General features: G+C 37.0%; 1 protein-coding gene across 1 annotated transcript in view; it reads left to right on the top strand.

Annotated features, from left to right (window-relative positions):
* The window catches only part of Map3k2 (mitogen-activated protein kinase kinase kinase 2), an 81,606-nt gene that overhangs the window by 24,675 nt on the left and 40,128 nt on the right, over window positions 1-16,803 (top strand). The window contains exons 2-3 of the mRNA XM_055625485.1: window positions 10,185-10,253; window positions 15,124-15,242. Of these exons, the coding sequence (XP_055481460.1) occupies window positions 10,250-10,253; window positions 15,124-15,242 (123 nt within the window). The 5' untranslated portion in view covers window positions 10,185-10,249. The remainder of the gene's footprint in view (window positions 1-10,184; window positions 10,254-15,123; window positions 15,243-16,803) is intronic.

Here is a 16,803-nt window from a genome sequence, read left to right as displayed (position 1 = left end):
CTTCTTCTTCCTTCCTTCTTCTTCTCCTTCCTTCTTCTTCCTTCCTTTCTTCTTCTTCTTTCTTCTTTCTTCTTCTTCCTTCTTCTCCTTCCTTCCTTCTTCTTCCTTCTTTTTCCTTCTTCTTCTTCCTTCTTCTCCCTCCTCCTCCTCCTCCTCTTCCTTCCTTCCTTCTTCCTTCTTCCTTTTTTCTTCTTCTTCTGTGTATTTAGTGGCCTTCCTTATCTCTTAGTTTTGGTTTGAAGTTTGATTTGTCAGCTGTTAAAATGGCTATAGTGGCTTGTTTTTTTGGGTCTGTGTGCTTGGAATATTTTAACCCTTTTACTCTGAGGTGATGTCTGTCCTTGATGTTAAAGTGTGATTTTTGGATGCAGCAGAAGTATGGATCCCATTTTCTTATCCAGTCTGTTAGCCTGTATCTTTTTATTGGGGAATTTTAAGACCACCATTGGTGTTGAGAATTATCAGTGAATAGTGTTTGTTGTTGAGGTGTGCTTTTTCATTCTCTTTTGATTAGCTGGTCTGAGATACTTTATTCCTTGTGGTCTTTGTTTTCTTTGGGGGGGGGTGCTGTGATTAGTCTTTTCAGGATGAAGTTTTTCTTCTAGAGGGTTGGACTGGATTTGTAGATAGATAATCTGCTTAAATTTAGATTTATTTTGGAATGTCTTTCTTCATCTATTGTGAAAGTTTTGCTGGGTATAGTAGTTTGGGCTGGCATCTGTGGTTTATTAGAGTTTGTTGGACATCTGCCTAGACCCTTCTGGCCATTAGAGTCTCCATTGAGAAGTCAGGTGTTACTTTAATAGGTTTGCCATTAACTTTATATGTAACATATATAACACATATGTGTATATATCATATAACTGTAGTAGGTCATATGTTACTTGGTCTCTTTCGTTTCCAATTTTTAATATTATTTCTTCTATACATTTAGTATTTTGATTATTAATGTGTCATAGGGAATTTTTTTTTGGCTCAGTCTATTTGTTGCTCTATATGCTTCTTATACCTTGACCTTCTTCTCTAAGTCAGGCAAATTTTCTTCTATAATTTTGTTGAAAATAATTTTTACACCATTAATGTATATTTCTCTCCTTTCTCTCTATTTCTGTTATTCTTAGATTTTGTCTTTTCATAATGTCTCAGCTTTTCTGGATGTTTTGTGCCTAGATATTTTTATATTTAAAATTTTCTTTGACCAAACTATCCATTTTTTGTATTTTGTATTTTTTTTCTAAGTAAGATTCTCTTTCATCTCTTATATTTTGTTGGTTACCTCTGAAGTTTTTGTTTGACTTCCTAAAATTTGCATTTGCAGTTTCACCTCAGTTTGGGTTTTCTTTAGTCATTCTGTTTCTAGTTTCCTGTCTTAAACCATTTTCATCATTTCATTACACTGTGTTTTTACAGGGTTCATTAATGGATTTATTCACTTCCCTTTTGAGGTCCTTGAGCATAGGCATAATAGCTAATTTGAAGTCCTTTTCTTATGCTTCTACTATATTGCATTTCTCAGTGCCTAGTAGTGTTGTTGGGTTTTAGTGGAAATATAATTGCCTTGGATGTTAGGATTATGTTTTTGCACTGGTAACAAGGCATCTGGATTTTGAACAAATGTGATTCTAGGTGTTGATACCTTGTCTTCTCTTTGTGGGTGGATTTTCTGTTCCTTGGTTCCTGTTGCCCCTTCTGGATCTTGGGATCATGTGGTGGCAGTGGGCTGCCTGGTAGGGAATACTGTGGAGTCCCTGCTAGTTGTAGCCACTGTGGGTCCAGGTGGAACATGTTTCTAGGTATTGGGGCCTGACAGGAAGGAATGTTGATGGGCTACAAGTGTATGTGTTGGGGGTGGAAGGCAGAAAGGGTCCATAGGAAGGTGGAAAGCTGGGTCTGCAGTAGCTACTGCAGAGTTCTCTGGGAACAAGGCTGTCTTAGGGTTTCTGTTGCTGTGAACAGACACCATGACCATGGCAAATGGCATAAAAGAAAACTGGGGCTGGATTACAGTTCAGAGGTTTAGTCCATTATCATGGCAGGCAGCATAGCAGTGTGCAGGCAGACATGGTGCTGGAGAAGGAGCTAAGAGTTCTTGATCTGCAGGCAGCAGAGGAAGACAGACACACTGGCCAGTGTTAAGCTTCTGAGACTTCAAAGCCCACCCCAGTGACCCACTTCCTCTAACAAGGCTTCTACTATTGCCACTCCCTATGGGCCAGGCATTCAAACACAGAAATCGATGGAGCCATTTCTAGCCAAACCACCAAAGAAGCAGAGAGGGAGAGGCCGACATTCTTTTACATAAGTGTCTAAAATAGGAAAATGTCTATGTTCATTTCTTTGTGTTCATAAAACTTAAACTTTTAAGTTTAAAACTTTCAAGTTTAAAACTTGAACTTTTAAGTTCAAAAACTTAAACTTCTTTTAAGTTTTAGATTTATTTTACTTTATGTGTAGAGTGTTTTGTATGCATGTTTGCCTGTGCACCACATATATGCCTGGAACCTGTTGAGTAGTCAGAGGGTTTCAGTTACATACAGTTATGAGCCTCCATGTAGGGGCTGAGCATTTGTCTTGGTTACTTTTCTATTGCTGTGAGATGACACCATAACCAGGCAAACTTAAAAAAAAAAAGCGTACAGATTTTAGTAGGTTTGTCCTATATTATATGTCTATAGGAGTGAGTATATACCGTGTGCGTCTTTCTGCGTCTGGGATAGCTCACTGTACACCTAAAGAAACTAATCGAGAGGAAGGACTGGCTAAAATGCTCAATCTCCATCCAGAAAGGCAAAGAGGATGGACGTCAGAAGAAGGAGAAAAGAGTGAACAAGTCAGGAGCCTGACAGAGGACCTATGAAAGGCTCTGCTCTGCAGACTATCAATGCAGATGCTGAGACTTATGGGCAACCTTTGGGCAGATTGCAGGGAATCTTAGGAAAGAAGTGGGAAACAGTAAGATCTGGAGAGGACAGGAACTCCACAAGGAGAGCAACAGAACCAAAAAATCTGAGCACAAGGGTCTTTCCTGAGACTGATACTCCAACCAAGGACCATGCATGGAGATAACCTAAGACTGCTGCACAGGTGTAGTCCATGGCAGTTCAGTATCCAAGTGGGTTCCATTGTGATAGGAACAGGGACTGTCTCTGACATGAACTGATTGGCCTGCTCTTTAATTACCTCCCCCTGAGGGGGAAGCAGCATTACCAGGCCACAGAAGAAGATAATGCAGCCACTCCTGATGAGACCTAATTGACTATGATCAGTACTTTAAAGATATTTCTGCTAGTCACCATTGCTACTGTTTTTATATATATCATATGCTTTTAAATTTTGTATTACATTTATTTATTTGTAAGTGGGGTTCATATGTAGAACTTAAATAAAATTAAGTTAGTTAGTTAGTTAGGGTCTTATTACTTGTGAAGAAACTTCATGACTGCAGCAGCTCTTATAAAGGAAAATGTTTCATGGGGCTGGCTTAAAATTTCAGCAGTTTAGTCCATTATCATCATGGCGAGAAGCATGGCAGCATGCAAGCAGACTTGGTGCATGTCTAGGAAGGACTGAGAGTGTTACATCTGGATCCTCAGGCAGCAGGAGACTGTATGCCACGTTGGTTATAGCATGAGCATATGAGACCTCAAAGCCTGCCCCCACAGTGACACACTTTCTTCCAACAAGGCCACACCTCCTAATAGTGACACTTCATTCAAACATGAGCATTCAAAACATACGAGTCTGTGGGGGCCATTCCTATTCAAACCGCTACAGGTAGCATGGGTGAAATTGCGCAGTGGTAGATCTTCCTTAGCATTTGCAAGGCATTAGATTCAATTTCTAGAATGACAAAACAAATAGCATGACAAAACAAAACTCAAAACATGACACAAAATTCCAAGGCACTTAACATCTCTCTTTCATCTCCTTGAATATAGCTGTGGCAATAGAATTCATGGCATTATGTTCTGTTTATACCAGTGTGTCACTTAAGGGTCTGTTTATATTGGTTGTCTTCAAGAATTTTAAGATTTTTTTTTTCAGATGCTTCTGAGTACTTTCTTTAATGTCCCGTGATTATGAAGTTTTCCATTCTGGTATCTGACACAATCTTGTGAGCAAATCCTGTATGAAAGAGATCAGTTAAGGAGTGATGACCTAGAGCCTCATCTTCTCAGTGTAGTGCTGTATCAGAGATTATAATTGTGTATGCATAATAAATGTGAGATGCAAAAAAAAATCTGCTTTTTCATATAATGATCTGTAGACTCAGACGTCATCATGGACATTTTGCCATTCTCTGCAGTGGCTGACCATGGAAACTCTAAAGAAATAGAACACTGGTTCCATCTAGACATTAGAGGTAAATTTGGGGATTGTCAGTTAGCTTATAGGTGGTAGTGGTTGTTTTCATAGGAAAGAGTGTTGTTCCTTCAAGAAGTCTGATAGGATCAGAAGAGCAGCAGTGTGAAATGAAGCTTCAGATGGCATGCACATACACAGCAATGTGGGAGAACAGATTCTAAGGTGAGATGTGGATAGTGGGCATTGCTGTTCAAGTGATAATGGATACTTTGTTTTCTGTCACTACTATTTAAACAGCATTTTGTTTGATTTTATCTCTGAGCTTTTGAACTTAGTTTTTACAAGCCAATGAATACTGACAAATTATTTTTCTTATAGAACTATAATCATCTACTCCAAGGCAGTATAAATATATGTTGAAAAATACATATCACTATTTTATTGTTTACATAATAAAACAAATTCTCAAGTACCCGGTTACTGAGTTACATAGCTGTTAGATATCTGCTCTGTTCATTTGTAGAACCCTTTCTTTTCTTTTCTTTTCTTTTCTTTTCTTTTCTTTTTTTTTCTTTTCTTTTCTCTCCTCTTCTCTCTTTCTTTTTTCTTTTGAGAGGTTGGGGAAAGTCATAATTCAAACAGATAATTTGGAAAACAACTTCTGATGGTATGAAAACATAAGAATTTCAAATTTTTTTTTTATTAAGAATTGTTTAGCTGCAGATGTCTGTGAATCATAGCGAAGACCAGTAAGGTATGCTAACCTACGGATGCAGTAGTGGCACACATATCTTGGTGGTAACCAACAATTCTAATCGGACTGAAGACCAGCTCAACACGAGGCAACTCATGTCTGGTACTGGAAATCTAGCCAACTACCCAGGGCCAGTGAACTTAAACTGCCACTCTGCTAGACCAGCACAATCCCTAACTAATTCTAAACATTTGTCTTTATGTCTACAAATAAGTGTAGTTCTCACCCCTTATCAGGGAAACTTCTTTTTTCAACAGATGGAGAGCATTCTTACAGAATACCACAACCAGTTAGCTTGTAGCGTTGTGGAGTCTCAGTGCCACTGGGTATATCTACAAGACAACTCTGTAGCTAAGACTCAGAACATTGATTGCACAATGGAAGAGGTGGCTGAAATATTTTAAGAGCCAAAAGAACGGGAATTTATTTTGAGATAATGTCTCCTAGAAATGCCAAAGCTACACCCCAAAAGTCTCACCAACATAACTGCCCAACAGGACAACAATAGATATGCTCACATGTTTAGGGATTGAGTTATACAGGGCCTCAACTTTACCCAAAGAACTATAGCCAACTAAGGAATAATGCTGACAGTATAAGAAATATTCTTACCCAGGAAAAATACAGTAATTGGTTATCTGACCTGGACCAGCCGTTGTTCTTTAGTGACAGAGTCCTAATTGGGATGGCCAGGAGATGAGAAGATAAAGAAAAAGATAGGAAAGCTGAGGTAGAAGGTCATATACAAGCTATATCTTATACCAAGCAAGTCAATATGAAGTATAGCGTTTTATATACTATTTACAGGGGGGAAATAGCCTTAAGGCTGATAACCAAAGCCCACTGGGAAGAGGCAGGTCCCAGAAAGTACAACCTTGACTCCTTTGAGGCATGGGCTCCAACCCCAGTCTGGCCTTGCCAAATTCATTCCTGGACAAGGATTCAGAGCTAACCGTTTCCTTTGTCTTTTTCATTCATGCCTCTGAGAAAGGCTTGCATCACTCTGACTCCCAGCAGCTATCCAGTACCAGCCATTCAAGTAACATACAGACTGAGTATGGTTTTAGGGACACAAACACACACCCTTTCAAATTCATGGCCTTTAAAGAGTGCACTGGTGCGTGCGTGTGTGTGTGTGTGTGTGTGTGTGTGTGTATGAAGGCTTGGAGAGAAGAAATGGAAGAGAGGTGTTGTAATTATAATTTTAAAAAATAAATTATTTAACTACAGTTCATGTCTACTTTTAAAATATTTGCTAAATTGAAGTACATATTCTATATGATATGTGTTTCTGTAACAAAGTATATTTTCAGAGTGGAGGTTTCCCATAACAGCACAGAATAAGACATGGAAACAATCATTAAATAATCAGCATAAGAGTTGGCAAAATATTGTCAATGGCCGAACAAACCTGATTTGTATGTGTATGCATGTGGGAGATATAAATACAGAATGATAACAAGAGAAGCCTTGTAGTGTTTAAAATGTCAGACGGAATAAACCGCAGAAACTCTAGGGTTTTCTCAGTTTCTGGAACTTTGACTCTATATGATGTTGAAAATGTACAGGTATTGTGCTGGGTATTTTGTTTCCTAATCTTAAATTTCATATGTATTGGTAAGGTTCTAGCATAGTAATACACTTAAAGACAACTCAGAATAGTATGGCTTCAGGAAAGTTCAGCCAGTAAGAGTAACAAGCACAGTTTAAATGTTGAGCAGCAGATATCCTTTGCTAAGTGTCCAGATATGTGGGTCATAACATGAGCATAGAGGTCGCAATTCTGTCAGGCTTGTAGCCTGTAAAACTGGATTTCACCATTCCTGTGAAAGATTAAATAGACTTATTCATCAGGCTTATGTATTCATTGGCTAATTACATATAACAAATGAGGTCCTATCTGAAGTTCCACTTCAGGGCAGTGGCACTTGCCCTGATTTCAATAAACCCAAGGCTTATTTGTTTTTATGACCATTGGAATCTTTGAAGGAGAACCACATTTTTAGGACGGTGCTTCTCCACTACTTTCACTGTGAATTGTACTTATGAGTTATATTTGCACCTTCATAGAATGCTAGGCCAAAAAGCAGTGAGCTCTCCCAAGGCCTGTAGCATAGTGGCCAGCATTATAGCATCCGGCTTCTTCACGAAACCAGTCATCCACAGTCTGGTTCGATGATGGTGTACTGTATCCTCAAAAGGCCAACCAAGAACACAATTGCTTTCTCTCTTTCCAAGAGTAGTATATATAAGAGCAACTTATGTGTGTGTGTGTGTATATATATATATATATATATATATATATATGTATATGTATATAAGTTATATATCTAAGTTATATTATACTTATATTAATATATATTAAGTTGCTTTTATATATATATATAATGGTTTGTGTGTGTGTATATGTATATGTGTGTATATATATATATATATATGCATGTATGTATGGTATATATGATATATATTCCAGGAATCTCATATTCTTATATATGACTTTCCAGGAGCAGGGTAGTTCATTCAAGCCATATTAATTTAGTTTAACAAAACCAAAATCAGAAACACCCAATAGGGTTATGAAAGAAGAATTTTAAACCAAAAGCAGAAATGGTGCAGAAAACCCTAAACCTACTCCTAAGATCTGCTTCAGTATTGAGTGCATTCTACTTGAAATTCACAGTGCTTGGAGCATGGAATTGGAAGAATGGGGAATGAAAAGAAACCTCCTAAAAAGAAGCAGTGATTCTTCTGTCCAGTAACACTGAAGTATTACAAAGGAGATGCATTGAGGTTTGCTCCGTCCAGGCCTGAGCTCTTGTGAAATGCTAGTGTCCAGGTTATCCAGTCCCTTGAGGGCTTCTTGCAGTGGCAGTGAATTTCTACAGCTCCCCTGTCTGTGTAGAGGTCATGCTGTGCCTAGCAGTACTCTCCACAGCTCTTTTGAAATTCTGTGTGTGAGCAATACCACCACAGAAAGGAGTATGTTTGCTCACTGGAGGTTGTAGCTTGTCATGAGGTATGGAAGAGGTGGCGACGCAGGTGGCACAGATCTACAAGCTAAACAGCAGTTTTCCTTTTTTTTTTTCCTTCTTGTTTTTATTTTTTGATTTTTCAAGACAGGGTCTCACTAGGGAGCCCTGTGTGTCCTGGAACTCACTGGGTAGACCAGGCTGGCCTTGAACTCAGAGATCTGCCTGCCTCTGCCTCCCTTGCAGGGATTAAGGGTGTACATCAGCACTCCCGGCTTTAGGTCTAATTTTATTCAGCAGCATTTTGTAGTTTTACTATACACACTTTGAATTTATTAATATATTCCTGCATTTTTCTTTTTATGCTATTGACAGTAGAGTTTCTTTTCCATAATATTATTTGTTAATCTCTACAACTAGAACTGGTTAGAAATGAGTAAAAAAAAACTGAAACAAAACACACAAGGAAACAGCTGATGTTGGTGTTTTCACTGTGCTAAAGGGGATTGAATTTTGGGACCTACATTTTATGTGACTTTTTATCCTTTATTTTATTAGTACAGTTTGTCATATTGATTTTTTTGTGTTGAGCATACCTTATTTTATTGAATATATCTCATGTATTTGTGGTATTTAATGCTTTAAATTTTTAAATAGATTTATTTATTTTATGTATATGAGTGTTTTTCCTGTATGTATGTATGTGTGTATGTGTATCATATGCATGCCTGGTCCCCAAGGAGGCAGAAGAAGGTGGGTCAGATCCCCTGGAGTTGTAAATCGTTGTGAGGCACCATATGGGTGTTGGGAATCGAACCTGGGTCTTTCACAAGAGCAGGACATGCATGTTCATAACCACTGAGATGTTCTCTATAGAACCTGTAATCCTTTTTATAAAACATATATGAATTATACTTTTTAAAGATTATTTATTTATTATTCATAACGCATTCTGCCCGCATGTGTGCCTGCTTGCCAGAAGAGGGCACCATTATAGATGGTTATGGACCACCATGTGGTTGCTGGGAATTGAACTCAGGACCTTTGGAAGAACAGTCAATGTTCTTAGCCTCTGAGTCATCTCTCCAGCCCCTTTATAATCCTTTTTTATGTTCTGGGTTAGGTTTGCTAGTATTTTATTGAAAAGCACTATGTAGTTTTGGCTGGCCTGCCTTTGTTTTAAAATTTTTATACTCTGTTTACACTCTTGAGCATAGTTTTAAAATCTGTTCTGATAATATTTGCCTTTAATTGGTTTTCCTTTCATTTATATTTAATTAATTTACATAAGGTATATCTGCTATTTTCTGTGTTCTGTATGCCACATTTTCTTTTTCCTTATTTATCTGTTATGACCGTTTGTGTGTATTGTAGTGTGATATTTTAAGTTGTTGTCTCCTTTGCTCTCTTTTAGGTTTACTTTTTAGTGGTTCATCTGGGAATTACAGTGAATATCTTTATAACTCAAAACACTGTAGTTGGGTTGATGCAGACATAATTTCAAGAATATTCATAAACAAGTATATAATGTATCTTTCCTTCCTCCTTACATTTATACAAATTATATATTTTTTATGCCCAGCAACAGTTATAATTACTGCTTTTTTTCTTTTTTTTTTGAGACCGGGTTTATTCTCTGTGTAGACCACACTGGCCTGGAACTTAAAGAGATCCGCCCGCCTCTGCCTCCCAAGTGCTGGGATTAAAGGCAGGCATGGCTTTATAATTGTTCTTTATGAATTTTTCTTTAAAACAGTATTATTTTCCTATTTCTGTTGTCATAGAAAAGAATTAATATGGGAGGAAGACGGCGTATTGTTAGAAAGGCCTGATACAAAATGGCACCCAGGAGCTCAGATTTAAGGAGGGTTGGGATAAGGACTCTTTAGGTCTTATGAGTACTTTTTATTTATACAAAAAGTATATTTGTTGCTGCTCACCTGCTTTTCTTCTTGGGTCTTGAAAGTTTAGTGTGTTAGGGAAGGGTACCTACATGATCAGGTCCTAATATTGTGTATTCTGAAAAACTTACAAAGTATTTCTAGTGTATATACACATATATCCCTCCTTACTGTTATTTGTACCATTATTTTTATTTTTATGGTTGCCTCTTCTGGTTCTTATTAATTCATGTGTTTGTTTTCTTACCTTTTAAGGCAATAAAGAATGTTGATGGGAGAACCATTTTCCTAATTTTCAAATTATTGAGCTGGTCGCCATAATGGGTAAGTTTTAAGTTAAAAACACCTTTTTTAATTATAATTAAAGAATAGAATTAGGGAGAAAATATTTATCTTATAAAAAACTTTTTATGTAGAAATTTATGACAGATCTATATCATTTGTTATATAGGAGATTAGAAACATTTTACTTAATGGATTTTAAGGTTTAGGGAATAGCAGAATAAACAAAGCAGTTTTGAGTTGAAGTACTGTTTATGTTGTTACAGTTTTGGAATGACCATTTGCTGCAGGACCCAGGAGAAACGTTAGAGTAACTGCTCAGATATTTTGTGATTTGTTTAGAAAGTCAGGTGGTAAAAGGAAAAATAGAAAAATCCAATCATCTAATCTTATAATTGAGTAAATCAGCAAGTCATTGATGTCCAGAGAATTTTTTTTTTTTTTACAGTATTCTTGGCAGTGAAAGTTTAATTTAAAAACAGTCTGTCCTCTTTTGGACATACAGTTTGTAATCACTTTTTCTTCTTTGCTCCTTCCGCTCCTTCTGCTTAATATTGAGGGTTCTCCCCTGAGGTAGCGATTAGATAGATACCAGAAAGACACAGAGTAAATGGTATGCCCAACCATAAATTGAGAAAAGTAGACTCTGTAATTCATGTATGCTGTTTCTAAACTGAGATTAATTCCTGTGACTTAACACTCACATTTACTTGCCAGAGTTTGTCTCACCTTTTAACCAGTTGCTTAAGAAAACACACACACGCATACCCCCCACCCCCCACATACAGACACATATACACACATACACACATACATATATACATATATACTATAGGTGGTAGACGTTAAAAAGACACATGAGTCTTCTTTTGGAAGACTTAGCATACTCTCACTGTAAGTGGTTAAAGTAAATCTATAAGCCCAAGTTTCACACTTTTAAAATTTCTCTTCCCCTTGAATGTAATGTCTTCTGGTAATGGAGATTCTCCACTCTAAGCATGTTTCTAATAGCTCCAAGTTGGATACACTTTTACTGACTCCTGTTTGCATCTCACTTTTGTTTCTTTCATGTACACTTCAATTTATATATTAAGTTGATTTTTATAACCCTTTAAAAAAGTGTTTAGTGCAGTTAGCAACAAGACAGAAGAATAATTGTCATGTTTAAGCAATGGCTTAAAATATATAAAAGGTACAAAGGGAATAAACTATAATTAATAAAAATAAAATATAATAATAATAAATACATAAAAGGAATGGGGAACTTATGCAATCATGATTTCAACCAACAAATGAGAAATACATACAAAGGTGCTCACAGAAAACATGACTGTTTAAAAGTGGGCATCACAAGCTGGAGCATGTTGTCAGTCCCAGGCCTTAGGAGACTGAGGCGGGGCAGGCTCTTAGTTTAAGACCATACTGGACTACATAAAGTGTAGGCCAGGCAGGGCTACATATGAGACCCTGTCTCAAAACAAAGACACTTCAAAAATGTGGATTACAGATACTTGATTTTTTCCCCTGAGAATGTTGATGTATAATGAATATGTATATAATGTATCAAATTCAGATTTTGTTTTTTAAGACAGGGTTTCTCGATGTAGTCCTGGCTGTCCTAGAACTCACTTTGCAGACCAGGCTGGCCTCAAACTTAGGGATCCATCTGCCTTTGCCTCACAAGTGCTGGGATTAAAAGTGTGAGTCACCATGCCTGGCTCAAATTCAGTATTCCTAGTAAAAGTTATTTGAAGTTATTTCCCAAGCCTTTTCTGTTTCTATGCTCTACTGACTGCCCTTTTTGTGCCTGTGCTTATTCTGTAATCCCCAGGGCATTTGACTGCCTGTTGGATCAGTTTATGACCCTCTGACACCTGTAACCTGTGTCATCTCCATGACTATCACAGGGATCCTTAACAGAGTCATTACAACAGTCCCTTTTCTAGCTGTTGGTATATTATATTCGATCTTTTGTGGGTTTGTTAGCTCTTCTGTCTTGTCAGTATCTGCAGAGTAAGTTTCCACCTTGGTATGTTATCTTCCTAAGACTTGAACTTTTTGTTAAATGACCCTTTCCTTTTTTGCATAAATGATAAAAAGTATCTATTTTTCTTAACATGGAAATACATGTAGGTGTGAAAAGAGATTTTAGCTAAAGTTTTCTTAGGTATTTGTTTTTTGGGCACTATGATACTAAGTATAAGAAACTGCCCAAATTCATCACTAAAGATTTTTCTAGCAAAATAATGAGAACAAAGTAGGTATATTTAAGTATTATGTTCTCATTCCAGTGTGAAATTAAGGATCCTAACATTTTTTAAAGCATGTCACATCAAGTGGTTTTACTCCATTTGACCTCAGTCTCAGTTTCCTGATGGACACAGTTTATTTTTATGAGCAGTGGACAGTCTGGTGTGGATGTTTTTATGGTGTAGTGTTGTGATCACAGTGTAACTGAGTTACTGTCAGACTAAGCTAACACTTTGACAGACTTTTTTAAAGAGTGCTTTAAAGAGGGCTATAAATATTTTCTCTCTAGGGGCTGCAAAGGTGGCTCAGGAGTTAAGAGTACTCACTGCTCTTTTAGAGGACCCAGGTTCAGTTCCCAGCACCACATCAGGCACAGCATCTTCAGTTTGAGGTGATCCAAAACCTTCTGGCTCCCATGGTCACCGCACACATGTGGCACACACAAACTTGGGCAGGTACACACATATACACATACGTTTAAAAAAAATCTTAATTTTTTTTTTTTCCTCTTGGATCCTGTGATATGGCTTTTCAGGTAAATATACTTTCACCCAAGCCTGACAACTTGAATTTGAGTCTCTGGATTCTTATGGGGAAAGGAGAAAACCAGCTCCTGCAAGTTGACCACAAGTTGACCTTCTGACCTCCACATAAGCACTGTGCTGCACACGTTCCTAAACTGGAATTCATCAATAAAAGCATTATAATCTCTACTTTAATTATTAGTACACAAATACTTTAACTTATAGATTATATTGAATATTAAACATCAACAAATTATCTATATTTGCTATTTATATTGTCATATGACTATTCAATTACTAAATAATTTTTAATGATTTCCTTGACAGAACTTTTTTTGTTTTTATTATTCTAGGAATATAAATTATTGCCCAACAAAATGGCTATATTTAAAAATGTTAATTGTAAAGACCTTTGATTTTTTTATTTATCAGTTGTTAATAATCAATTATCAGTTGTTAATAATCATTAGTGGATTGATTTATTAGCAAAAATATGTTGTTTCTGACATTTTAGAGCAGTTCATGTTTATGATTTTAAAGGAAATCTATATGGAAGACACTCAAACTTTGGTTTATAGTCCTTCTTTTAGTTTTCTGGACACTGTTTTCCTTTTAAGTTTTTTTTGTTTGTTTGTTTGTTTTTTGTTTTGAGGCAGGGTTTCTTGTGTAGCCTTGGCTGTCCTGGACTCTGCCTTCCCAAGTGCTGGTATTGCAGTCTGCTGGACACAGTTTTTCTAAGGAGTGAATTTTTCTTACATTTTTACTTTTAATTAAAATTTTGTGTATGTGTATGGGTGTTTTGCCTGTGTGTTTGTCTACACACTATATCTGTGTCTGGTGCATGCCGTGGATGATAGAGGCTATGGAGTTGTCTGGAACTGGTGTTACAGACAGTTAAGAGCCAGGATGTGGCTGCTGGGAACTGAATCCTGGTCCTCTGCAAGAAGAGCCAATGATCTTAACTTCTGAGCCATTTCTCCAGTTCCACATTGCTTATTTTAAATTGCTATTGGCTTTTTTTGATAAATACTTTTATTTATTTTATGTGCATTGATGTTTTGCCTTGCCTACATGTATATGCTTCTATCTGAGGGTGTTAGATCCCCTGGAACTGGAGTCAGACAGTTGTGAACTGCTATATGGATGCTGGGAATTGAACCTGGGTCATCAGGAAGAGCAGCCAGTGTTTTCAACCACCGAGCCATCTCTTTGTAGTCTTGGGAAGTTGGCAGTAGTGTCCATGCGTGGAGTGCTTCTGTTTCTTTCTCTAAACATCAGTAACAGGAATACATCTCGAAAATGAAGTCTGTGTTTTGGATATAATTGGTAAAGGAAGATCATGTTTACACAAGGTCCCCCCCCCCCTCAATTTTTATTAAGGTTTTTGATGTGTGGTTGATGTTTGTTTAGGAGTCACAGAAAAGAATTTATTCTAGTAGAGCTGTTTTGACTCTGTGTTAAATCACTGAACAAAATAGAATGACTTTGCTTCCCTTAGGTGGGGTTGGAAGGGGAGTTCAGCAGTGAAGAGCACACACTGGTCTCTCAGAGGACCTGTGTTCTGTTGCCAGCACGTACATTAGATGGCTCACAACTACCTGTAACTCCGGCTCTAGGGGACCTGACACCTCTGGCCTCCATGGGCACCTGCACTCGTATACACTTATCCACACACAGACACACACATACACACAACTAAAAATAATAGAAAATAATAAGTAAAATAAAAAATATTTAAAACAAAAATAAATGTCCTATGTGTGGGCGCCTAGTTTATGTCTTTTGTTATGAGTTTTAAGTCTTGATGTTAGTTGTTCTTAATTTTTTTTCTTATAACACAATTAACATTTTACTTCATAAAAAGAGGCAGGTGGATTTCTTTGAGTTCAAACCCGGCCTGAGGACACAGAATTCCCAGATTTGGAGTCACAGGTCGTCGTAAGCTGCTTAATGCGAACCAAACTTGGATCTTCTGAAAGAGCAGAAAGCACTCTTAACAGCTGAACCACCTCTCGATTTCAGCTAGTTTATTTTAAATTCCATTATAAATTCTGCTTGATGTCTGTGATAAGTATATGTTGAAATTACAGCCCTTTAAAACTGTACGTGTATGTATGTCTTCTTTTAAAAATATCCAGATGATCAGCAAGCTTTGAATTCAATCATGCAAGATTTGGCTGTCCTTCACAAGGCTAGTCGGCCAGCATTATCTTTACAGGAAACCAGAAAAGCAAAACCTTCATCACCAAAAAAACAGGTATTTATTTCAGTAATAATTTTCAGCAATTTTTATTATTTTTAAATTGTGTGTGTGTGAAATTGTAGGTGCCTATTGGATCCCCTTGGAGCCGGAGTTATAGGTGGCTATGAGCCACCTGACATAGGTGCTGGGAACTGAACATGGATTTGGTCCTCTGCAAGAACAGTGTGTGTTCTTAACCACTGAGCCATCGCTCCAGTCCCAATATCAATAGTATTTTAATAGGAGTATTTTGTTGCTCTGTGAATTACTTTCATTTCATAGCCTGATCTTGTAAGGACTTCTTTTATGCTTTGAATCAAATGCTGTGTTCAGCATATTATCCAATAAGTGTGCATTTTATTTGTATTTACATTTAATATGTGATATAATTATAAATGCTATGTGCAGGTACAGTATTGAAGAAATAATGACAAGAAATAAATGAATGTACTTTTTAAAAAAGCTATGTAACTGCTTGCTAAAGTTATTATTTCATCCATTCTTTAAGTACCTAAGATGAATAGTTTCTTTTGTTTTTCTTAGAAATCTTCTTGCGATACTTATAACTGGGTGATTTTGATTCCTATAAATAGAATAGTATGCAATAGAAAGCACAGAAAGTAGAAATAATAGATCTCCCCTCCCACAGTTTCAGTTATTCATGGTCAGCTTAGGTCAGAAACAACAGATGGAAGGTCGTAGACATAAGCAGATCTAAGTTTTAAATTTTATGCCATTTGAAATAGCATAATGAAACCTCACACTGTCTTGCTTTACTCTGCTTAGGGCATGAATTATACCTTTGTTTGTTGTACCCATACTGTATATGCTACCTATCTGTTACCTAGAAGCTATTTAAGTAATGGGATTGATTACCAAAAATATGAATGTAAAGGTACTGACAATTTGAATATGCAGAAAAAAAGTTGTTTTTTTTTTTTAACCTGAAACTTCTTATGTTTATTTTATACACCAATAATTACTGGGTTTCAAAAGAACAGTTTCATATAGGTATATAACATTATTTGAACATGCTTCTTGCCATAGCATACACTACTCTTTCTTTCTTTTAATTAGTTACAGTTTATTCACTTTGTATCCCAGCTGTAGCCCTGTCCCTCCCTCCTTCCCTCCCTCTTTTCCTCCCATGCCCTTCCCCAAGTCCACTGGTAGGGGAGGTCCTCTTCCCCTTCTATCTGACCCTAGTCTATCAGGTCTCATCAGGACAGGCTGCTTTGTCTTCCTCTGTGGCCTGGTAAGGCTGCTCCCCCTCAAGGGGAGGTGAGTATTTAAGAGAAAAAGTGAAAGTTCTGAATTTAATAAAGGAAAGCAAGTAAATTAACAAACTTATATGTTCAGAGGCCTTGAAACACGTAGATGAGGAAGGTCTACAGTATAGCATTCTGTATTTCCTATCATCAGATCTGGTAATGTAATTCTCAACTCAGCTTTTTGGCAGATATCAGGTGATTGGAATTGCACTTTGAAAATGAAACCCCTCTCTTCTGCTCTGTGTTAAATGAGTAGGCTAAGGAAAAAAATAACTTAGAAATTTATCTGGTCTCTGCATGATTAT

Source organism: Psammomys obesus, unplaced genomic scaffold (genome assembly GCF_907164565.1).
Source record: "Psammomys obesus unplaced genomic scaffold, mPsaObe1.curated_primary_1811, whole genome shotgun sequence".
NCBI classification, from domain to species: Eukaryota; Metazoa; Chordata; class Mammalia; order Rodentia; family Muridae; genus Psammomys; species Psammomys obesus.
Note: the sequence above shows the minus strand (reverse complement) of the source record. Positions and strands in the feature narration are given on the sequence as shown.